The following is a 25,102-nucleotide window of genomic DNA, read 5'->3' as shown; positions in this document are numbered from 1 at the left end:
ATAGATGATTGACAGATGATAGATAGGTATAGATGATAGATAGATAAGTAGATGATAGATAGATAGATAGATAGATAGATAGATAGATAGATAGATAGATAGATGGATAATTGATAGGTGGTAGGTAGAGAGAGAGAGAAAGAGAGAGAGAGAGAGAGAGATGGATGTGAGATAAAAGCCCCTGTCCTGTGAGCCCAGGGTGAGGCTAGCTGAGGGGCAGCAGTGTGCCTCTGGCATCCCTTGGGGAGATGACTGAATAGATAACAGCGCCAGACTCGGTCCTGAAGTCCTCCACTTGTGCTTCACCCTTTGTGCTTCTCCCAGATGAGACCAGTCACTGACAGACAAAAGCATCCTGACTGACAATACTACAACAGGGGGATCCCTGCCCCTGCCCAGGGTCTGGTGCACGCAGCACAGCCGTGGATACACACACCAACTTCCTTCAAGGCTAAGTGGGCACCACTCAGGGTGTTCTGAAGGAGAGAGAACAAACGGCAGAGATGCCAAAGAGGCCCAGGGCCTGCCAGCTGGCACCACTGGGAACAGGGGTGCCCACGCACACAGTACTCTCTGACTGGAGCTGGCACACAGTAGGTCCTCAGCAAGCCAGTAACAATGACCTCCAGGAGGTAACTGAGTAGAAACCTCAGCGTAGGTGTGTAGGAAGGGAAGAAAACCCCAATGACAGGGGAGCAGGGTAACAAGGTATCCAATTATAAAATAAAGGGGCAGCAGCAAATTGTCACCCCATGGCGGCTGCGTACATCCGGAAGCTACTCTACAGAAGCATGGACCCTGAACTGCGACTGCCCTGCCCCCAAATAAGAACTTCAAAGTGAGGTGACTCGGTCTTTCGAATCAGGCAGGCTGAGGCAAGGGCCTCCACAGGTCTCAACTGGGCCCCAGCCTCTTCTAGGAGCAGATGCAGGAAAGAGCAGCACAGGCTGTGGAAGTGCCCTGAAGCTCCAGCTCAGCCAACTCCGAGGTCGTGAGGTACTTGGCACCGTCACTTAAACTCTCCGGACTTCTATCTCCCCGCTTAGAATAACTGGGTCAGCCCACCACAGACACGCCAGTGTGGGAGACACAGTTATACAGATATAAGCTGCTGCCTTCGCAGAACCCCCGACGTGAGGGAGGGGAATACTTGTAGGAGAGGGAGGGGTGTGGTGCTGGGGTTGAAATCTGGCACACCTAAGCGACAGCAAAGGGAGTGGGGGCCATGGGAAGGAGCCCATATCTGGGTTCTATTCCCAGCCCCGAGTCCCACATGCTGTAAGAAGCCACTGAGCTGTACTGTGCTTCATTTCCAGCCTTAAAAATAAGGTTGGGGGGTTGGAGAGATGACTCAGTGATTAAGAGCACTGATTGCTCTTCCAGAGGTCCAGAGTTCAAGTCCCAGCAACCACATGGTGGCTCACAACCGTCTGTAATGGGATCCAATGCCCTCTTCTGGTGTGTCTGCAGATGGCTATATAGTGTACTCATATAAAAATAAATTAATAAATATTTAAAAAATGAAAGAAAGAAAGAAAGGAAGGAAGGAAGGAAGGAAGGAAGGAAGGAAAGAATGGTGGTCTTATATCATCATCAAGTGAGCTGGCTGAGCGGCAAAGCAACTGGCATACAGGCCCAACGAGCAGAGTTCAATGCATAGAACATGTGACAAGCGGAACTCAAAACCAACTCCGCTAAACTCCTCCAACCCTCACGTGACCCTATGGAACATGTACACCCTCATACAACAATAATACGATTTCTTGAACGAGAGAACACAAAGATGGTGGTCATTGCCCCTAAATCCTAGGGTTGCTAGAAGTTAAACAAAAGGACCTTAGAGAATTAGACAGAGGGTGCCTAGTACTTGGGACACACACATTTCTGTTTATTGTTGTCCTTGCCCTTGACAATGGGGTCAAGGACATGGAGAGGCATCAATGCTTCCACTGGAAACTCCCTTCTCCTCAGGCCGCACTCGTGTCCTCTCTGTGTCTCCTCTGGGGGACACTTACCCTCAAGTACAAACGGCACCCACCTACCTGAAGGTGATGGCGTAAGAGTCGGTCCCCTCCCGCTTCCGAATGAGGAAGGCTCCATCTCGGGGAATCCGCATCAACATGTCCTCTGCTTCCCCCCTGCTCAGCCTGTCATAGTACCACCTGCAATTAGGAGAGGAAAACAAAACGGGTGAGAGTCCTCCCACACGGAGAGCCGGCAGGAGACAGAATACCAACATACAGGGGCCGTAGAAACCATGCTGGGACTTCCTTGACCATGTGCACCTCCAAAGACAACAATTCCTATTGATTTTTTCTTTATTACAGCACTGAGGGTTAATCTAGGGTCACATGCACACCAGGCAAGCGCCCTCCCATTAAGCTACAGCCTTAATTTTTTTGTTTTGTTTTTCATGTTTGAGACTGGATCTTGCTAGATTTTTTTTCCAGACATGCTATATAACCCTGGCTGGCCTTGAACTTTCGATCTGCCTGCAGCTATGCCTCCCGAGTAGCTGGGATCATAGGAATAAACCCCCATGTCTAGAAGAAAGGCAACTTTTCTTTTACAAAGACCCCAGGAGTATGAGGAAGTCTATGTGAAACTCAGGGGAGTCTCATCTCTGCCCACCTGCCCAGCCCCAAAGGGTGGAGAGCTATAGCACTGTGTCTAGGAGTATGGGAACACAGTTCAGGTTCAGAAAGATGTTGGTTACTAAAGATACAAACTGACAAGTTTGGAAAGGTAACTGGTATGAAAACAGGAAACAGTAATAGTAACCATAATCATCATATAATAACAATAATAATAATAATGTCACTAGAAATTATTCAGCTTCCTCCGAAGCAAAAATCTTAGATGCACCTGCTTTAAGATTATCCTGGTATTTCTGGAACATGTTGACCTCTTTGCCAGGGATGGCAAAAGAGGGACAAGGAACTCATCCTTGTGATCACTGTCTGTGGTGATTACTACTGTGGTTACTGTACTGTGACTCCTTTGATCACAGAAGGAGCCTTGGCAAGCACAGACACAGCAAACCCAAACCAACCTCTGAGATCAAAGCCCCAGTCAGAGAAGAAAGGGGGAAGAAACCATGGAGAGAAAAGTGGAAGCTGGAAGTGACAAAAAGGAAGAAGAAAACAAAACAAAACAAAACAAAAAAAAACAACTGCGGGGCTCATCTTTAATCCCATCACTCCCCTCAGGAGGCAGAGGAAGGCAGATCTCAGAATCTGAAGCCAACCTGGTCTACCCAATGAGGTCCAGGATAGCCAGGGCTACACAGAGAAACCCTGTCTGGAAAAACCAAAGCAAAAGGGTGGAAGCTGGAGAGATGGCTCAGAGGTTAGAACACTAATGGCGCTTACGATCCAGGTACTGTTCCCGACACCCACATGGTGGCTCCTAAGGGCCTGCAATTCCAGTTCCAGGGGATCTGACACCCTCTTCTGGCCTCTGTGGGCATCATGTCTACACACAGTGCAGAATACCTGCATGCGGGCCAAACCAGTCATATTCATAAATTTTTATATTAAAAAGAAGACTGCGCTTGTCCAGTTCCCAGGATCCGCGTCGGACAGCTCACAACTGTAAAATTCTAGCTTCTCAGCACCTACACTCACAAACCACACACAGACCTACGCACATAATAAATAAGTAAGTAAGTAAGTAAGTAAGTAAGTAAATAAATAAATAAATAAATAAATAAATAAATAAATAAAATTAAAGAACAAGCAAGAAAGAAGAGAGAATGGGGTCAAAGTCTGGCAGGTAGGAATAGTTCACGTGGTGGTCCCCAGGAATTCTAAGAAGCCGCATTGTCAAAGGGAATGGGCTCCTGGAAATGAGAACCCCGTACAGGTCACGCCCCGTGGGTGTGGCCCATGTGGTCATCAACCTCCCACCCAATCCTAGGACCTACGGCTTGGACTCATGTGGGTTGGGGTTGGGCACGGGGTCTGTGAGCCGCAGCTCGAACTCCGCACAGCGCAGGTGTGCCTCCCGGTAGTGCTGGATGAGGGCGTAGATGCTGTTGAACGTGAGGTTGTCAGTCAGGTAGTACTTCATGACCCCACCCTCCATGGTAGACCGGATTCGGCAGTGCTGCACCCGGCCAGACCGCCTGTTGGGAATAGGGACAGGGATGTCAGTCAGAGCCAGGCAGGGCAGCAGCCTGACCACACCACCTCCCACCCAGCAGCCTCGGAGGGAGGGGTGTTACCAGAAGGAGAGTGTGTAGTCGTTGGGGAAGGTCTCGCTCTCCCGCACCAGGAAGGTGCCGTCCTTGGCCCCCGTCTCGGCACAGTACTCCTGCAGCAGCTTCTCCGCACTGGTCCTGCTCTCCACCTTCTTATGGAACCATTTCTCCCCAAAATGTAGCTCCGTGGGGGGAGTGTCCTGAACCACAAGGAGCCGAAAGGGCTTATTACCCTCTGCCCTCTCCTGACAACTCATTAATGGCCGTTTCCAGAAGCCCTAAAATTCAGGAGTCCCCAGTACCAGAAACCTGAACGCACCCTGGGCTCTACTCAAGAAAAAGCCCAAAGATGGGTAGCAGGGCAAGGGGCGGGTCCATCACACCCCGCCCTACCCCTGGGGAACGCTGGCCCTGGACAAAGGTCAGTCAGACCCCATAGGAAACAGGAAAGAATCTTACTGGTTAAGCCCTAGGGCCAGCTAGCCAATCAGGAAGAGCTAGTTAAGCTTTGCTACCCGAAGCAATATCTATCTCCTTAGAGCCAAGGATGCTCAAGCCAGCCCAGATGTGAGAAGCCACACACTAAGTCTCCGGGTAGGGATTCTCCAAGGACAAAACCAGGCAAGGGCAGGCAGGTCTCCACCTACCTGGACCGGATCCTCTTCCACAGTCTGTTCAATGTCGTCACTGAAGGACAGCTTGGCGTCCGCAATAGCACAGTAGTGGCGAGTCCATTTCTAGAGAGCCAGGCTGGCATTAGTCTCCCCTTAAGGTCTCAGCCCTATTGACTCTGGGGACCTGTGGGACATCACCCCAGCATTCACTGGGGACCGCCCCGCCCCAGTTTTCACATTTATAATGATTTTTACAAGATCGGCTTTTAAAACATCTACTTCTGGATTCTTGGTATTGTTCGGGACTATTTGAATGAGTGCATCTGGGAGCAGATGAGGGCGGATACAGAATCCCCGCTGCATTGACAGTCTGCAGCAGGTTAGACCACGCAACCTCATGAGTAGCTTTTCTTCAGTACTGCAGACTGACTCCAGGGCCGTGTGCATGTTAGGCAAGAGTTCTACCTCTAAGCTACATCCCCAGCCTGTTTACCTGGTTTGTAAGCCTTTCTTGGTCTTTTCAGCCAATTGACCTAACAGCATGTTCTTATTTCATTATTTTTTTAAAAAGTTATTATATAGTGTTATAATATATTATATATGTTATAATGTTATATATATGGAAAGGGTGTGTGTGGTGTGTGTGTGTGTGTGTGTGTGTGTGTGTGTGTGTGTGTGTGTGCGTGTGTGTGCGCGCGCGCGCGCGCGCGCATAAGTGCAGTATTTATGAAGGCCAGAAGAGGGCACCAGATCCCCTGAAGCTAGAACTGTAGATGGTTGTAAGATGCTGGGCACGGAACTCAAATGCTCTAGAAAAGCAGCAAATGTGATTAATCTCTCAGACAACTCTCCAGCCCCCAGGTCTTTAAGTATTCTTAAAAATATAGGTCCACATGTGAGATAAAGCACCAGCATTCTTATTTCTCTTTTAATATCCCATTCTCCATGTGTAAATGCTATAATTTCATTCACAGAGGCTAAATCAGATTCTACTGTGTACGTGTGACATTTTATTGAGGTTTACTTAAATTTTTACCTATTTTGTATTTATAGGGTACTAGAACAGACAGGACTTTGGATAACTCAAGTGAATATGAGTGTCAGGAGGTATGGGAGAAGCATTAAAGCTTGAAAAACTTTTCTCCACCACAAATGATAATTAATAATACTTATAAATTAATTATAAAATAATTATAAATTAATAATAATACTGATGGTGAGGAGGAGGAAGAGGAGGAAGAGGAGGTAAGGAGGAGGACTACCTAGGGTGGCCCAATCCAGATTGGAAGGAGACAGCAAGTCGTCTGCTAATATATGTGATGGGAAAAGGACATTAATGAATGCTATAACTTAACCGAAAGCCTGTTCCTATAAGGACTATGTATTAAAGGGTTGCTTGTCAACTGATAGGGCTTTGGGACTGACCCACGACATGAAGGGGTTAATCAATTCATTGCTAAGTTCATAAGTGAATACAGACTGTTGGGAGCTGGCCTGGCTGAAGATGAGGCTGTGCCTCTGAAGGACTGACCTCTTATCTTTTCTGCCTCCCATCCACCACGAGGTGAGCCACTTGGCTTGTTCACATGGTTCCCTGTTGGGATGCTCTGCCTCACTGTGAACTGACATAGAAGCAACAGAGCCAAGCGGCCACATACTGAACCCTCCAAAAGGGTTCATCTAACATGGTGGATGGGGGGGTAAAGAAAGATCCACAAGGAGCCGATGGCGTCACAGCACTGTGGATGCCCTGGATGTTAAAGTTGATAAGCAGATGCTCCTATTTGGGAAAAGTTTCTGCACGGTCAAGGCAGGGCAAGGGGTAAGAAGCCCTCAGCTGTGGTGCACCATGGGAGAGTTATGAATCTAGGGTGTATGACATTGGTCTTTGTATAAAGTGCATATTGTATTGCATATGAAATTATTTGCAAACTTATAATGCGGTAAAAAGACAAATCGCATGGCTCCAAAAATGGGGCAAAGGCAGAGACGGTGCCAGACTTTATGGTGAAAGCCTAGGGCAGCTGAGAGTCAGCACCCACAGCTCTGTGAGGGGCCGAGGGACCCACCTGGTCGATGGAGTCCCACATATACAGCTCGCCCTGGGTCTTGTGCTCATCTTTCTTGTCCTCCACATTGACATCGACATCACCTCGGGGGCCCAGCTTCTTATGCTGAAGGGGAGAAAGGGAGAAAGTTCACATAGCCCTCCTTGCTCAAGACCCAAGTTCTGAGTCTGAACCAACAAGAATTCACCCATCATCAGCCTCCCAGCATGCACCTGCTCTCTCCACCTCCACCTTCGCTGGCTCATCATGCCCTATAATCTCAGCTCTGCTTGGAGACATCTCCTCCCTAAGAGGCACCCTCCTTGCCTCTCAGTCTTTAGCCCATCCAGATGGAGCCCTACTTCTGTTTCTTATTCTTTAGGAGGGTTGTACTTTTGCGGGAGGTGGGGACTCAGTGAAATGTTACTGTTGCTTATAGGTTAATAAGCTGCAGTATTTCCACATCCAATCTCCTAGGTCCCTTCCTCCATGCTAAATTCTAACTCTCACTTCCTGGGGATCTGTGGAAACCCTACTAAAAATCCCTGCCCTGCAGATAGAGTAGGGCATCAGGATCTTTAGTTCCCAAATCACTTCACATTCTCCCGTACATGAGAAACATAAACTTGTACTTGCTTTATTTCACTATTGACCTGGTCTTTTTATCCTAACAACACGAGTATGCAAATGTTGGTGTCCCCAAAGGCAGATAAAAATCACGTGTCACCTCCACAGAACAAGAATACCAGCCCCAAGATCCCACCGTCAGTCAAACCTCTGTTAAGCAGCTATCACATCCAACATGTTCTGAGAGATCCCAAGGGCAGGAATGGGGCCTGAGCCACTGGAACTCCCACAATTCACACAAGACCAACTCGCAGGCCCACGAATGAGCAGCTACAGGTTCCATTCGCTTCGTTTTAAGACAGAGTCTCACTAGGACAGAGTCTCACTAGGACAGAGTCTCCAGTCCAAGCCGGCTGGAACCCATCATCCTCCTAAGCTAGAATTGTTAGCATGAGGTTACCATTCTGCACATACCCACCCAGAGCTCCTCCTACCAAGGTAACAATGTTACTAGATTCTATAGTATCCCCTTTACCAGAGGGGCCCAAGGTATCAATGTTACTAGATTCTGTAGTATCCCTTTTACCAGAGGGGCCCAAGGTAACAATGTTACTAGATTCTGTAGTATCCCTTTTACCAGAGGGGCACAGAGGCACCCAGAGGTTAAATGATCAAGAGCTTGTCAAGATCAGAGAGCTGGTAAGGAAGACAAGAGCTGGAGTGCGGCACCAGACCTCTGACACGTACCCCCTAATGATGACAACCCCTGGTAGACAGTAGCCCCCACACACATACCTACCTTGATAATGATCTTCTCACGAAGCTGGCTGGGTGAGGGCAGCTGGTCAGCACTGGCCTCCGTGGGCTTCGTCAACAGCAGGTCTCCTAACACTTCCTTGAAGACCTTGGCCATGTGACGTTGCTGCTCCACACTGCAGTGCTCCTCGATAGACAGAATCACGGGAAAGCTGCAGGAGGCATAGGGCAGAGTCAGCCGGGGGACAGGAGGCAGGGACCTTCCACGGTTGCCTCTGGTCACTAAACACCCATTTCTCAGGCACTGTGTTTTTGTCACGACAGGAAGCTAACAAAGTCTGAGTAGGCACTGACCATCTCTGGGAGCACAGGATCCCTCGGGGTTTCTGTGGCTGATAGAGGGAGGAAAAGTGAAGGAGGGGCTGAGGCTATGTAGGGAAGGATGTGTGTGAGCCCTGTACTCTGACTAAAAGGCTTCCTGAGGAGAAAAGATGCTTGCAGCATCACTGCCTCAGCCCTGGCCTCCACCTGATCCGAGCAAGTCAGGAATCACCTCAGAAACATCTGGTCCTATTTACTGACCATGTCTGACACCTAGCGCTCAGCACACCTCACGACATTTAGTCTCTAAAATCATCACATGGCTGTTAGGAATGTAGGGATCATGGCAAAGAACCACAAAGGCTGACCATTCACAGAACTGGACTACAATGAGAATCTTGGCTTCTTTAAAAACGTAGGATTGTTATTGGAGTACGTTTCTGTTTCGATCCTATGTGTGGAATATAGGGCTGCTTCAGATTGTCCACAGCAGCTGACTGATTCATCTCGTGCTTTGCCAGGGGCGTGATTCTGCCAGCAGAAGATAGTTTATGCTTGGAATTCTGGGGACTCTTGAGAGGGTATTTTAAAAGGCCAGAACCCCGAGAGAAGCAGAGGCTGAAGCTGGTTGCGGTTGCTTCAGTTTGTCAGTGGCCATGAGCAAAGAGACAGGAAAAAAGAAATCGGATACCCTGCTGGCAAAGACTGGACTCGCCCCAAGGAACTCAATACCCCTAATCAGCAGGAAATAGTCTAACAAAATTGATGCTCCTTTTCCCCTCCAACTTCCTTTCTCTCCTACCTGGCATTGGGGGGTTGGAAGGGTTTGGGGTGGAGAAGTTGATAGAAAAAAGCCAGAATAAAGTAGCCAGAAGTCCGGTTACACTGGACTCAAACTGGAAGAAAGCATCTAGAACTCATGGGTTCTAGTCCAAAGAGATGGCTGAGCAGAAAAAAAAAAGCTCACCACACTGCTCTTTCAAAGGACCTCGGTTCAAGTCCCAGCACCAAGTTCAGGCAGCTCACAGCCACCTGTAACTCCAGCCGCAGGAGAACCAATGCCTCTGGCCTACTCTAGCGCCTGCACTCGTGTGCACATACCAACACAAGCACACAAAGCACATAGAATAATAAAAATTAAAATAATAAACATAATTTTAAGGGCCATTATCATTTCTTAAGCACACAGGAGCCACTTGACAGTAACTAGCCAAATGGAGCCCAAGCTCCCCAGGGTTTGGGAGAAGTAGGCAGTGTGTGTATGTATGTGTGTATGTGTGTATCTGTCTGTCTGTCTGTGTGTGTCCAGTCCTAGCAGCTTTTCCCTTACAGGCCCACCTCCAGGATATTAGCCACTGACCTGGAGGTAACAAAGGCATGATCCCGGATGGCCTGAACAACATCATCAAACTTGATCTTGGTGGTCCGTGTCCAACCGTGATAGATTATGGGTTTCCCGTCAGGCCCATCCCAGCAATCCACTAAGGAGAAAACACAGGTCCTCAATATCAGCCACCAGCAAGCATAGCCACCAAGAGTGAACAGGTATACAAGACACATGTTGGGCTGAGGCCATGAGGTTAGGCCCTGGTACCCATACCAGCTCTGTTCCCAAGGCTGACCTGGGTATACACACACACACACACACACACACACACACACACACACACACACACTTACTTCCTGGGAAACGCCTCTAGTGAACTGTTCGTCATAAAATATTCAAAACAGGTTTTATTTTCTTGTGTGAGCTGTTCGAGGCTCCCCTCTTTTGCCAGTAGAAACAGAGCAATGAGACAGATTTTTAAAGGTTCAGTAAATTATATAAATGAAAATAAGACTTTGAGGGAGCAATCCTGAGGATACTAAAGCTGGTAGCTTCTGACTTTTTCTCACAGCTTTTTCCAGAGGGAAAAGCATAAACCCAGGAAGTCTGTGAGCAACTGCAACTAAACTCTGACACAGAATGAGCAAGTTTGAAACACTTGAGGTGCCACTGATGGTTTGGGCCATTTTCTCAACCACATTCATGGCTATGGCTTAGAAAAGCATCACCCAGCTTGATACCTGGAGTAGCATCATTGAGATTGTATCCTTGAAAGGGACTGTGGGACCCCAGCCTCTTCCTTATTCTCTCTCAGTTTCTACCTTATGATGGAAGTGTTTGCTCTACGGCATTTTCTTGTCACGGCCTGTTGTTAAAGGCACAAGATACAGATACTCCCAACCCCAAGGTACAGAACAATACACTTGCCATTAAAAGCTCATCACCTCAGTTGTGTTATAGTGATAGAATACTAATTAATCAAGACACATTAGAGCCAAGAAGGAGCCTGATATAGCTGTCTCTTAAGAGACAAATACAGAGGCAAGTGCTTGCAGTCAACCATTGAACTGAGAACAGGGTCCCTAATGGAGGAGTTAGAGAAAGGACTAAAGGAGCTGAAGGGATTTCCAACCCTTCCTTTCAAGGAAGAACAACAATATCAACCAACCAGACCCCCAGAGTTCCCAGAGACTAAACCACCAACCAAAGAGTACACATGGAAGGACTCGTGGCTCTAGCCACATATGTAGCGGAGGATGGTCTTATCAGGCACCAATGAGAGGAAAGGTCCTTGGCCCTGTGAAGGCTCAATGTCCCTGTGTAGGGGAATGCCAGGGCAGGGAGATGGGAGGGAGTAGGTGGGTGGGTGGGAAAACACTCTCATAGAGGCAGGGAGAGGGGACAATACTCTCTCAGAGGCAGAGTGAGGGGGAAAGGGTAGGGGTAGTCCTAGAGGGGAAGTTGGGAAAGGGGATAACATTTGAAATGTAAGTAAAGAAAATATCCAATAAAAATTTTTAAAAAGACACATAAGAGCTTTGGTGATAGAATGAGACCGGGAAGGAAAGAGACAAAGATAGACTGGGGAGATAGTTCAAGGGATAAAGTATTTACTCTGTAAGCATAAGGGCTCGGGTTCCAATCCTAGAACCCATGTAGATCCTGGGCAAGCGGAGACAAAAGATACATGAGGCAAGCTGACTAGCTAGAGTAGAGCTACAGGTTCACTGAGAGACCCTTTCTTAAAAATAAAGAGCAATTGAGGAAAACAACTGCTGTATGTATTATGCATATGGTAACATACACACATGTGGACACGTATACTCATGTGTGCATGCACACACACATGTACTCATGCACATATGCACACAAAAGAGCCAAAGAGGTGGGCAGACAAAAGCAAGGATTTGCCACCTGCCCGGCCACAGATTGTCCCTGACTCTCTGTTGCATGCTTGCTCTCAGGGTCTCACCTATAGACATGTGGCTCTTGAGTGTATCATGCTAACTGGTATGTACCTGTGTTCCTCTTAGCAGAAAGTGACCATTGCTGCTGGCCCCCTGCTTCCCATTGCATCTTCCTAGGTGCACCAACCTATTACCCAGCCAGATGTCATTTTTACTTAGAGACAGTTATCTTCTAGGAAAAAACATCCTCAGTCACCTTCCTCCCTAGAGTTGCTCTGCATGGGGACTTCTCAGCCTATCTCCCTCCCCATCTCCCACCAATACAGAAGTCTTTAACACCCATACACACACAGACACACACACACACACACACACACACACACACACACATACGCACACACATACGCACACACATACACACATATACACACACACGCACACACACCACACACACACACACACCACACACGCGCGCACACACACACACACACACACACACACACACACACACACACAAACACTGAGCATCATAGCACTGCTATTGCATCATCTTGGCCAAAACAGAAAACTCACACTCGATGCAGCGACAGCCAGCACGCAGACAGCGGATATATGCTTCTGTGGAGGACTCGCTACGCAGCTGGTCTCCGGTGAGGTACCTGAGGGACAGAACGAGCCAAGTCAGGGAGGCAGCCCTGTACACAGTCCATGCTTGGAGACCATCTGAGCCCGAGATCTTCTGATCTAGAAACACCCAGGCTAAGGTCTGGTCTACACGCATGCCATCCTGAGGCCTTGGGTTCAGAACCACCAAGAAGATGTGCACAGCAGTTACCTAAGCTATCTGAATGTAATGAAGACAGCATGGTCCTTCGAGGAGACCCAGGCTGGGGGTGTCTGGAGGAGAGAGGAAGCAGAGCATGCGCTAATGACCCCCTGGAGTTGCCCACTGGGCTCTGGTTATCAGCAGAAATAGGCCCATGATTCACCAAGGTCTGAGGCCAGCACAGGCAGGCTCAGCAAATCCTGGGAGAATTTATGGTGCCATGGACCTAGTCAGCAAAACTGCCATGAGTAGTTTTTTTTTTTTTTTTAAACGAGCGGTAGTCATGTTTCTGGATCTGGCTTATTTCACTCAACGTAATGATTTACAACTCCATTTACTTTCCCGCAAATGTCGTGACTTCTCATTTCTTCTACAGCTTCACAAAGTTCTATTGTGATGTATGTGTTACATATATATGTATTACATAGGAATCACATTTTCTTTATCCATGCCTCTCTTAGAACATTTATTGATTAGGTTATTTAAGAGAGCTTTTGATGTTTTGAAAGACAAATTATTATCACCTTGCCTACTCTCCAGACTGCCTTCCCTCTTAGGACATTGCTCCGCTTTCTCTAGGCTTGGAGAATCCACTGTCCTAAGATATGAATTTCCCCACCCCACCCCCCAAAAAGACGTCACCTTCCCAAATACGTAGAGAATGACACACTGGGGGCCTTGCTCATGCCCTGTTTGAAAGACCACTCTGCGGCCTAGAAGTCAAACCCTCATCCTGAAAGGCTGACTGAACACTGAGGCTGGGAGGCAGCATCCCTGCTCATGCCCTTGACCTACCCTACTCGTCTGCAATCAGCATAATTAGCCAAAGAAGTGGATGAGAGCATGTCACTCTCTGGGTGACGTGGCCAGAGGCTCCTTGTGACTCTCCATGACTTACAAGCTTCTGCTTGGGCTGGCCCTCTATACTGCTGCTACCCTCCCAGACTCCTCACTCCAGCCTTAAAAGTGCCTCCCAGCTATTCCCACTCCAGGGGGGCCTTAGTACATGCTCCTCTCAGCATGAAACTCTCCTTCTCACCCTGCCCTTGTTCAGCCACCAGCTGATGCCCAGGACTTTCACTGGACGCCTTCCTCTCTAAGCACCAGAGAATGAGACCGCACAGGCAAAGAGCCCAGCCCATGTCAGATGTTTCCACACACACCAGCTCACTGGCTGAGTGTATATTTTGATGGCATTGATGACCAGCTCTGCGAACTTGCCTAAAAGGCCATAGATGATGTATAACCACCCCAATACTGGCTGGAAAGAAAGCTGTGTTCCGGGCCCGACCCCTTCTCCCCACCCTCCCCGCCCCTTCACAGACAGCTCTGCCAGGGCCAGCCTGGGCTCATCCGGGAACTCACGTGTTGTGGGAAGAGGAGATCCAGTAATGGGACAAGGGGTTGTTCATGTCCTGCATGTCCACGGCATCGTACTTCTCGTCCCAGATGCTGTTCTCCCGTGAGAACAGATACGTGAGGAACTGAAAGAGTCACCAACACAGAGTCACTGTGGCACAAAAGGCACGGAGTCTACTTGTTCCTAGCTGGTGCCCATGCAGCCGTGCAAGTTGGCTCTGACCTTTGAAACCTATAGATGGTCCCCAGACATGGGTTTCCGGAGGTTTCAGTATAATCAGCTCAGATTGCAGCCATCCTTCTTTGAGGGTTTGTATATGTTTGGCCCAGGGAGTGGCACTATGAGGAGGTGTGGCCTTGTTGGAGTGGGTGTGGCTTTGTTGGAGTAGGTGTGGCCTTAGAGTGAGTGAGGCCTTGTTGGAGTGAGTATAGCCCTGTTGGAGTGGGTGTGGCCTAGTTGGAGTGAGTGTGGCCTAGTTGGAGTGGGTGTGGCCCAGTTGGAGTAGGTGTGGCCCTGTTGGAGTAGGTGTGGCCTTGTTGGAGTGGGTGTGCCACTGTGGGCATGGCTTTAAGACCCTTATCCTAGCTGCTTGGAAGCTAGTCTTCCACTAGCAGCCTGCAGATGAAGATGTAGAACTCTCTCAGCTCCTCCTGCACCATGCCTGCCTGGATACTGCCAAGCTCCTGCCTTGATGATAATGGACTGAACCTCTGAACCTGTAAGCCAGCCCCAATTAAATGTTGTCCTTATGAGTTGCCTTGGTCATGGTGCCTGTTCACAGCAGTAAAACCCTAAGACATGTCCCAACATAAGCACCTCATGGACCTACCCTTCATTTCCCTTTTTAACATGTGTCCCCAAATGTCTGCTGCTGCCAGAGCACTGGCTGGCCACACAGAAGCTTTAGGTCATTCCAGCCACTAACCCTCTGTGGGTCCAACCCAGCTTCAGAGACAGAACATTACAGATATGAGAACATCAAAGGGTGGAAAGACACCAGGCCTAGGAGCTCAGATCTGTCATCCAAGAAGCTCAAGAGGATCAGAGTCAAGGCTTGTCTGGGCTACAGTGAGTACAGGTACAGCCTGGACAAATTACTTAGAACCTGCCTCAAAGCCAAAATCAAAGGAGAGCTGGGGATTAGCTCAGCAGTGGAATGCTTGGATGATGTATCCAAAGCCCCGGGTTCAAAGATGAGGAATACCAAACAGAAAAGGGAAGCAGAGTGAGCGACAGTTTCCTATCCCAACTCCGGGCAGCTTTAAAAAGTATGGGAGGAAAGAGAAGAGGGCCAGAGAGATGGCTTCATGGGGAAAGACAAGCATGAGACCGTGTGTCCGAACCCCAGAGCCCATACAAAGGCTGAATGTGGGAGCTCATGCCATAATCCCATGTTCCGCTACAGATGTGAAGTGGAGGTGGGAAAGACCCCAGAAGCTCCAGGGTCCATTAGCCCAGCATATGAAGCAGCCATGAAGAGCCGCTGCTTCCAATAAGGAGCCAACCAGGACCTACACCTTAAGGCTGTCTGTCCTCTAAGCTACTGGGAGTGGGGAGAGAGGAACAAAATGATCAGTAAAAAAGATCTCTGGTAGAGCACCTGCCTAGCATGCCGAAGGCCCTGGGTTCAGTTCCTACCACGGCAAAAAAAAAAAAAAAAAAGGCAGAGAAGGGGCCCAGGGACTTTCCCATCTACCCACTCCTAGCATTTAAAAAATAATAATAATAAATCAGAAACACTAACTGGCTCAGAGGTCCATTTTACTGCCGTAAAAACAGTCCCACTGGGCAGGTAATAACCCATGTCCCTTCTGTCCCTCCTCTGCCACCTGTACAAAGTGTCCTTTAGAAATGGCTCCCACAACCCGTGAAGCATTTGTTCTGTTTAGTTGGTTTCTCTCTGGTGGCGAACGCCCTCTAGTGGCGAAATAGGTAATCCCACCAAGGAAAGAAAGGGGGGGAATGAAAGGCAGGAATAGTCCCTACCCTGGGAGAACCACTCCCTATGGAGTCAGTCCCTGGACACCTGGATGAAGGAAATCCTGCTCACGTGACAAGCCCCAGCCCACTCACCTCATCCACAAACAAGAAGGGCTCTGCGGTCTCCCTCATTGTGTCATCGATAAACTTGGTCATCCGCTCCCGGACTTTGTTCAGATCCTGAGCCCATAGCTCCTTAAAGACGACAAAGACAACACGAAGTCACCAAAGGACAGGTGAAGTCCTTCTCCGGGGAACCTCGTCAAGGTGATCAAAGACTGAACCATTACTCAGTGTCAAATTGACTTGTCATTCAGGCCCACGCAAGCAAGGCTCCATCCCAGCATGGCCCTCGCCAGGGGTGAGCAAATGCCTTCTGCTTGGGTCACCTGCTATCATCAACTGAGCAGACACAGATCAAATACAGGAAAACACGCATGGCGGCATCTCAATAAAACTTTCTAGGAAAGTAATGACAGACCATTGTAGGATGATGTCATTACGCAGGCGAAGGCGGGTACAAGATAGAACGAGGCCTGTCATTGGACGAGAAGGAAGGATGGGCGGGAGAAAAGTTTTAGAGAGGAAGAGGCTGGAGCGAGTGGGGAGAAACAGCAGAGAGAACATGGAGGCGGATGCTAAGATTCCTCTCTGCACCTTTATAGGTTCTTATGAATATTCTTAAGGGATGGGTGTGTGCAGGGCTTTGTGTGTCTAGATGAGCAAATTATATATCATCAACTGGGTCAGAGGTTATTGTGTTGTGTGTTCTCTCATGTGGCGATTTAAGTTCAAGAGAGCGTGTGGTGGCTGGAGACATGTGTATGTCTGGCATGGTGGCAACCTGCCTTGGGAACTAGATGGGGAGAGAGATTGTTGCCAGGCTCAGAGAGAAGCCATCGGCAGTGTGATATGGGATGGGGCAGAGCGGGTGAGACGCTTTGCTGACTAAGATGAAGACATCCAACAGATGTCTTGGGGCACCAAGGTGGACCTAGTGTGGGATAAAAGGTAGATAGATAGATAGATAGATAGATAGATAGATAGATAGATAGATAGATAGATAGATAGATAGATAGATAGATGGATAGATGGATAGATGGATAGATGGATAGATGGATAGATGGATAGATGGATAGATGGATAGATGGATAGATGGATAGATGGATAGATGGATAGATGGATAGACAGACAGACAGACAGACAGACAGACAGACAGACATCAACAGATCATGGTCTGCTAAGAACTCAGGGCACTGACCAAAGGTGTCAGTATGAAACAGCCAGGGACCATGGTGGGCCATGCCAGTGTTAACAGTTTGATTAGGAAATGTCCCCCACAGGTTCATGTGTTTGAACACCTGGCTTCCCAGGTGATTGCATTGTCTGGAAAGGCTCTGGAACCTTCCAGAGATGGGAGGCTCGCTAGGGGATGTAGGTCGCTGGGGGTGAGCTTTGAGGTTTGATCGTCCAGCCCCATTTCCTGTTCTCTACTTCCTGACTAGCGAGGCCACGTGGTCAGCCCCAACTCCTATCACTGTGCTGTTCCCACAGGCTGCTGTCTCTTCCCAATTATGACGGGCCACAGCCCCTCCAAGTCTAAGCCAGAGTGAAGCCTGCCCCGTTGAAATAGCTTCTTCTGGTCACAGCAACGAGAAAAGTAACCATACAGCCAGGTTACTGGGGTGTGTCCCCTGACTCAGCCAAGGTGACAAGTTACATGTCTTCTTTGTACGCTCTCATCCATGACAAGAGGGTCCCAAAAGTTAGGCACTGCACAGGTTCGGGGACAGGACTCTATGGAGTTGGTTGTGTGTTTAGTACAGTACTCTTGGTTGTGTGCTTAGCGTGGTACTCCTCACTGCGGGAAACCTCCAGTTCCTGGTAGTTTATTCTAACAGCCTCATCCCCGTACGGTTCCCTAGCCCAGCCCACCCTACAAGTCACATAAATGTTAATATCACATAGAGAAGAGGACACACGGGCTCAGGATTACTTCAGGTCTCCAGAGCTCATAAGAAGCAGGGTCGCTTTCCAAATCACTCAACTTGGAGAAAGGGACTTAGACGGATACCACACATCCCCCTCCTCCAGGGGTCAGCCAGGCAGAGTCACCCAGCTAGACAAATCCATTTCTGCTGCACACTCTGAAACCCTAAAGATGCCACAGACCCAATGCTGCCCAATGCCTTCTGGGTTCCAGACGTTCTCCAGCATCTCCCCGTGTCTGAGATGAATGTGCGGTTGGGTAGGAAGGGACACGGGGGATGTCAGAAAGAACAAAAGCCCAAAGACAGACTGAAAAAGGGTGGCGAGGCCCTAACTTCTGCAACACAGGACTGTGGTTACTAACAAGTCTCCCCAGACCACAGATGCCAAAACAGCCAGCAGGCTGTCAGTTCCCCTGAACGGAGGGTTGTTAACAGCATGGAGCATGAGGGGGGATTTAGCTCAGTGGTAGAGTGCTAGCCCTGGCTGGAGGTGGGTGGAGACATGAACTGCTATAAGAATTAACGCCACGCCACGTGCAGGATACCTCATACAAACACCTTGGCTTCCCTGGGTGTCTCAAAGGGCCTGGACGGCCCTTCCCTTCTTCCTCTGCAAAACACACACACACTTTTATCAAAATACATGGGCGCTTGTTAATAGAACTGGGGACTGCTCTGGACAAAGACCAGGATCTTCCTAAAGAAGCTTAGAATCCCAAGATGCTAGGGGTTCAAGAGTGGGATGGTAAGATGGCCTGAGGGTGAAGGTGTCTGCCACCAAGCCCAACAACCTAAAATTTAATCACTAAGACATTCGTGGTAGAAGGAGAGCTTCTAGAATCCCCAGCAAGCTATCCTCAGACCTCTGCACGCACACTGTCCTCAACGGAATCCACTGCTCACACTGTTTAACATTTTGGGGTCTTAAGAGCTCAGGTTAAGCAAACAGAACCACTCCTTCATCTCCTGCATCCAGTGCCCCATGCTGACAAGTGTGGTACACATGACCGACATCGCTGCCCAGCATACCAAGCCAGCAGCAGCCACTGCCCAACCTGAGGCTGCTGACCTCATGGTAAATGTGCCTCTCTGGTCGTTAGCTTCTATACTATCACAGAGTATCTTTATCTTTACCTATCTTTTCTGTGCTATCATAGCATATATCGTTACACCATGGTAAAGCTCAGACAGAGTGTGAAGGTACAGGACTTCTGTGTCAGCTATTCAGGAAGCTGAGCCAAGAGGACTCCAAGTTCAAGGCCAGCCTGGGCTACAGAGGGAGTCCAGTGCCAGCTTAAGCAACTTAGTAAAACATGTCTCAAAAGCATGTATCACAAGGGAAGATTTAATGGCATCTACTCACCAGACACCAGCATGGTAGCCAAGAATACACACACACACACACACACACACACACACACACACACACACACACAGGGATGACCTTGTACCATCAGATAATGACATCCCAACAGGAAACTCCTGTGACTTCCTCCACACTCGAAGCCACTATGCAGATGTCGTCTGGGGAGACCTAACTCTCATCCCCCAGAGGACAAGCAAGTTTGATCAGTCTAGTTACCTCCTCCCACCCAGAAGGGATGGCTTCCCAGGAAGACACTCCTGGGGTGTCCTCAGGGGAGGAGCTGACACCAGCCAGGCGAGGGACATCTTATTCAAGCCCTCAAGCATTTGTCCTGCTCTGGCTAGAGTACCTTCCGTTGCTTTTTCACTGAAAGTGGGGACAAGATTCGGTGGGCCATGTTCCCCCTTTCCAGTCTGTACCCGCCTTGATGGCCTTCATCTGTCTTACTGCTCTAACTAAAACCTCATGAGCTCATACAGACTGGAGCAGCAGGCATGGGACCCGCATGAGTCTGCACCAGGTCCTCTGTGTAAATGTTATAGATGTTTGCTTGGTGTTTCTGTGGAACTCCTAACAGTGGGAGCAGGTGTGTCTCTCACTCTTTTGCCTGCTCTTGGGACACTTTTCCTTCTGTTGGGTTGCCTTGTCCAGCCTTGATAGGAGGGCTTTTGCCTTGTCTCGTTGTATGTTGTTTTGTATTGCTTAGCTGCTGTCTCTTGGAGGCCTGTTCTTTTCTGAAGAGAGGAGTGGGAAGTAGATCTGGGGGAGAGGGGAAGTGGGAGGGAAGGAGCTAGGAGCAGTGGAGGGGGGGGCTATAGTTGGGATGCATTGTATGAGAGAGAATCTATTTTCAATAAAGGAAGGAAGGAAGGAAGGAAGGAAGGAAAGAAAGAAAGAAAGAAAGAAAGAAAGAAAGAAAGAAAGAAAGAAAGAAAGAGAAAAAAGAAAAAAAAGAAAGAAAGTCAGGCTAGGAAGGAAGGAGGGAAAGAAAGAAAGAAAGAAAGAAAGAAAGAAAGAAAGACAGACAGACAGACAGACAGACAGACAGAAAGAAAGAAAGAAAGAAAGAAAGAAAGAAAGAAAGAAAGAAAGAAAGAAAGAAAGGTCAGGCTAGGAAGGAAGGAAGGAAGGAAGGAAGAAAAGAAAAGAAAAAAAAGAAAGAGTAAGTCAGTCAGGCTATACGAGACTGGGAATTCGAGGAGGCCCTGTGGTGGTGGACAGCTGTCTGAAGCCCCAGCCCACCTCAGGGACACCGCAGCTGTTCTATGACAGCAGGTGTCCAGGAGAGCACTTTGTCCCTCACACCCCATCTCACGATCCTCTCACCTGCTGTTCATGTAAAAGAAACCTCTGGAAGTCTTGCAGGTAGACGGCTGAGGCATCAGGCCGGTCTGTGTTCCTGCCCTCGGAGAAATGACACAGGGTGGTTAGAGAGAGGGACATTTGCCAGAAGAGGTCCACCTCCACCCTGAACTCCAGCCCCACCATGCTGAGCACACTACTGACCCTTGAAGTCAAGATATAAGAGACTCAAAGAGGAACCCCAACCAAAGAGTCTTAGAGGCCCTGGACAGCATTCAGGAGCTCTAGGAGGTCTGAGGAGCACAGAAGAGTGTGGAGTCCACAGACAGAATGGAATGAGAAGACAGAGAGGGAAGGGACACAACCAGAAGGCAAGGGGTAGGGGGTACAGAGGAAGGTAAAGCAAAGGGAAGGGAGAAACCTATTGGTTTGTCACATCCCCCGAAGCTTCAGGAAGAAGCCTGAGTTCACGGTCCTCTCTACAGAATCTTCTAGACCTTCCTCACAATGCTCCACATGCTACCGGTTCTGTTCACCCGCTTATTCTGCGCTACAAACCTGGGGTCGGTAACTGCACACAGTACCACACCCCACCCCCTTTTCCACCCCCACCCCCACCCACCACCAGAGCTACGAGGACACAGAGGTCCTGAGCAGCAGCAGCAGCCATGTTTAGAGGTGCCTCACCCTAGGATGAACACGGAGGAGTCTTTTTTGAATTCGTCAAGTATCTGAAACGAGAAACAGGCAGACCATGAGACCATTGGACGAATCGGCTCATTCCAGTAAGATTTTCGTTTCTAAGTTATCAGTGGGCGGAAGGGACGGCTCAGCAGTCAGGAGCGCTCGCTGCCCTTGCAGAAGATGCGGGTTCTGTTCTTAGAGCCCACATTGCAGCTCACATCCAGAGGTCTGACACCCTCTCCCTGGCCTCTATGCACACCAGGCTCACACATGGTGACATGTGTGCCTGCAGACAAGATCCTCATGTACAGAAAATAAAATAAATCTAAAGAATAATAAAGGAAAAGTTACTTTTAAAAACTTATCGAAGCAAGTGTCCTGGTGAGTTTTTGGGGTTTGTTTTGTTTTGTTTTGTTTTGTTTTGTTTTGTTTGCTGACTTAGCACAGCTAGTATCATTTGGGAAGACAGATCTCAGTTGAGGAAATGCCTGTAGGCAAGTAGTACATTTTCTTGATCAATAATTCACATAAGCGGGCCACATAAGGGTCACTGGGGGTGGGGACACCCCTGAGCAGGCGGTCCTGGGTGTGCTGAGCAAGCCAGTAAGCAGCACCCCTCCATGGCCTCTGCATCGGTCCCCACCTCCAGGTTCCTGTCCTGCCTGGGTTCCTACCTGACTTCCCTCAGGGATGGAGTGCAGTCTGAGAGCTGTTAAAATGAAGTCTTACACAGATTTCAGAGGAGGATCACGAGTTCAAGACTAACCCAGACTATCAGGGAGACACTGACTCAAAATAAATAAATAAATAAATAAATAAATAAATAAATAAATAAATAAATAAATAAATGCATGCATGCATGCATGCATGTATGCATGTATGCATGCTGGACCAGAGAGACTGCTCCATAGTTAAGAGCACTTGCTGCCAAACCTTACACCCTGAGTTTGGTGCCAGGGGCCCTCAGGGTGGAAGGAGAAAATGGAATGTCACAGGTTGTCCTCTGACCTCTACAATCATACCATGCCCCGAGAGAGAGAGAGAGAGAGAGAGAGAGAGAGAGAGAGAGAGAGAGAGAGAGAGAAGGTCATTTAAAATTGTGTCTTTTTTAAACATAGGCTAGAGATACAATTCAAGGTAGACAGCTCTTTACCTGGGTTTGATCCCCAGTACCAAATATACAACACGCACACACAAACACACACATATCACAAACACCATACATACTGAACATATAATATACAACATACACACATATTCTATATACTACATACACACATACCACAAAAACAACACATCACACACACATCACGCATACACACACCACATACATACACATCACACACATACACATCACACATACACACACCACACATACACACATCACACACATACACATCATACATACCTACATCACACACACACACACACACACACACACACACACACACACACACACACTACCAGAGATCACCTTCAGTATCTCTGTCACATGCATCCGACTCCATGAACACCACCAGCCTGTCCCTGCCACAGTGGACTGAGCCGTGGGCCACCACTCAGTCTTTCCCCCTTGGAAGTCTCCCGTCTGGGTGCTGTGGTCCCAACAACAAGCGGTGACTTACACTGTTCTGTGTTCATTGCTGTGTTTCAGACCTTTATTGTTTCACAGACGACCCTTTTACCATTCCGTTTTCAGAGAAGAAAAGGAATGTAGGGCCATGTAAGCTCTTCCCTCATGGCCTCTGTAATGTCAACCACAAGTGTGAGAAGCTGAAATGCACCTCCCTCCTGGTCTCCAACTGCACCAGCTCACTGGCTGAGCACTGTGCACACATACACACATATATGTAGAGATACACATGTGTACTCACATATGTGTACATGTAAACACACATGCACACACTCACATGTGCACGTTGAGATACACATATGCACACGGGTGTACCTACACATGTTTGTGCGCACACATGTACACACCCACATGCTCCTGAACTGTTTCTAGCTAGCAGCCTGGCCATCGCTCTGACCACCTCGCCTGCCTGGTCAATAACACAGCAATGTGTGAAGGTGAAATGTATTCGAGGTGGAAATGGCCCTGTGGTCACTGGCCTGTGACAGACATCGTAAATAGCTCTGCTTCCGACAGCCAGGTCTGCTGGCCATCCACAGGCTGGGTGGGGTGGGGGAAGGTGTCCCAGGTACCTGGGTGTGCCATTTATTCTGGAAAGATGTCTGGAAACATCTCTCGTCACCAGCCTGACGATTGAGCTGCCCCTTCAAATTCAGAAGCACTGGCCCCCACCACACATACACACACACACACACACACACACACACACACACACACACACACACACTCACTCACGTGTTTCCTTTGGTAGGGTGTTCAAGTAGGGCCAAGAAATTATTGGTCTTATTTGGCACTTGGCTCACAAGCCAAATCAGGATGTGGAAAGTATTTCTTGGTGAGGTTCTGTGGTCAAATCTAATCCAACAAGAAGCCTGGGTAGACACTGGGGTCTGGGTAACTCCAGACATCTGTGAGCCTGTCCAGCCCAATGAGAGGTCAGTGGGGTCAGAGGACGTGTCTAGGTCAACCACAGTACCCACTTGGGTCATGCAAATGACCGTTGCGCAAGTCGGGTGAATGACTGAAATAATAACGGAGGAATTATTCACTCTCTCAAGTTCAGGGAAGGCCATGCTTGGACAGGGGAAGGGGCCGTACCAAAGGCAGAGAGGAGACAGCAAGACCCACAGGACTGAAGGTGGGGAACTGAGTTTCCCCGGGGCTGGAGGATAGCACAGCAAGCTGACAGTCTCATCCTCTGAAGGTGCGAGCCATGAGTCTCTAGGAGCCCAGGGACAGTCACCAGGAGAGAAGCCAACCAAGTTATAAGCTAACTTAAGTTTGAGGATTCCTGTCGCCCATCTGCGGCTACCTCAGGCTAGAATCATCTGCACAACTCCAAAACAGTCCACCAAGCAAGCTATCAAGATGCTGCAGGGAGTGTGGACCCTTCCCTTCCGACACTCTGGCCATGAACAAGCTGGATGGGCAACCACTGGACTGACTGGACACACGATCCCAGGCCTGACCCTGGGTGGCCTCTCGGGCTCTGTGATCTAAGAGTTTTCCACTTCTCCTGGAATGTGCTCTCGACACAGGGGACGTCACAGGACCAGGATGAGGCCAAGACGCAGCAACAGACCAGCTGTTCCCTGGCAGCAAGATTTGCCTCCAGACCTCACAAGAAGGAAATGAGAGGCTGGATGTAGTGCTGGGCATCTGTGGTGATGTGGGTAATCCCAGCACTAGGGAGACTGCGATAGAGGATCTTGACTTTAAGGCCAGCCTGGGCTACATAGTAAGACTATGCCTCCAAAGACAAAGTGGAGGAGGGGAAGAGGGAGGAAGGGATAAAAGAATGAAGTTGGAGGGAGGGAAAGGGGCACAAATGAACTCATGAAGACCTAAGTTGGTGGCTACGAATGGCACCTGATGGGTACATGGGGTTAATCGTACTCTTGGCCGTAATGTGCATACATTATTGCTTTCACATTTATTTGTGTGTGTGCGTGCTTGTGCATGCACACACGTGTTGTCAGAGGACAACAAGAAGGACTCAATGTACTCTTTCTACCACTTGGGGTCCCAGGAATCAAACTCAGGTCATCAAATTTGGCAGCAAGCCTCTCTGCCCACCTAGCCCTCTCACTGGCCCTTGAAATCACTTTCACCACAAATGTTTTAAGAATTTAACAAAAAGCATCTGCGCCTGGGCATCAAAGACACTTGGGAAATGTGGAAGCCTGGTTACAGCTGGGGCCAATCGACCTCCAGCAAGG

General features: G+C 48.7%; 1 protein-coding gene across 2 annotated transcripts in view; it reads right to left on the bottom strand.

The window, feature by feature from the left end:
- The window catches only part of Plcg2 (phospholipase C, gamma 2), a 136,489-nt gene that overhangs the window by 40,823 nt on the left and 70,564 nt on the right, over positions 1 to 25,102 (bottom strand). For both annotated transcript variants that reach the window (NM_017168.1, XM_039097673.2), the window contains 12 exon segments: positions 2,043 to 2,162; positions 3,926 to 4,126; positions 4,226 to 4,401; positions 4,849 to 4,938; positions 6,885 to 6,989; positions 8,230 to 8,398; positions 9,868 to 9,988; positions 12,315 to 12,400; positions 13,933 to 14,051; positions 16,001 to 16,102; positions 20,591 to 20,663; positions 21,254 to 21,297. In NM_017168.1, the coding sequence (NP_058864.1) occupies positions 2,043 to 2,162; positions 3,926 to 4,126; positions 4,226 to 4,401; positions 4,849 to 4,938; positions 6,885 to 6,989; positions 8,230 to 8,398; positions 9,868 to 9,988; positions 12,315 to 12,400; positions 13,933 to 14,051; positions 16,001 to 16,102; positions 20,591 to 20,663; positions 21,254 to 21,297 (1,406 nt within the window).

The sequence above is a fragment of the Rattus norvegicus genome, chromosome 19 (assembly GCF_036323735.1).
Source record: "Rattus norvegicus strain BN/NHsdMcwi chromosome 19, GRCr8, whole genome shotgun sequence".
In the NCBI taxonomy this organism is placed as follows: Eukaryota; Metazoa; Chordata; class Mammalia; order Rodentia; family Muridae; genus Rattus; species Rattus norvegicus.
The sequence above is the reverse complement of the archived record's forward strand: the minus strand, read 5'-3'. Positions and strand labels throughout refer to the sequence as shown.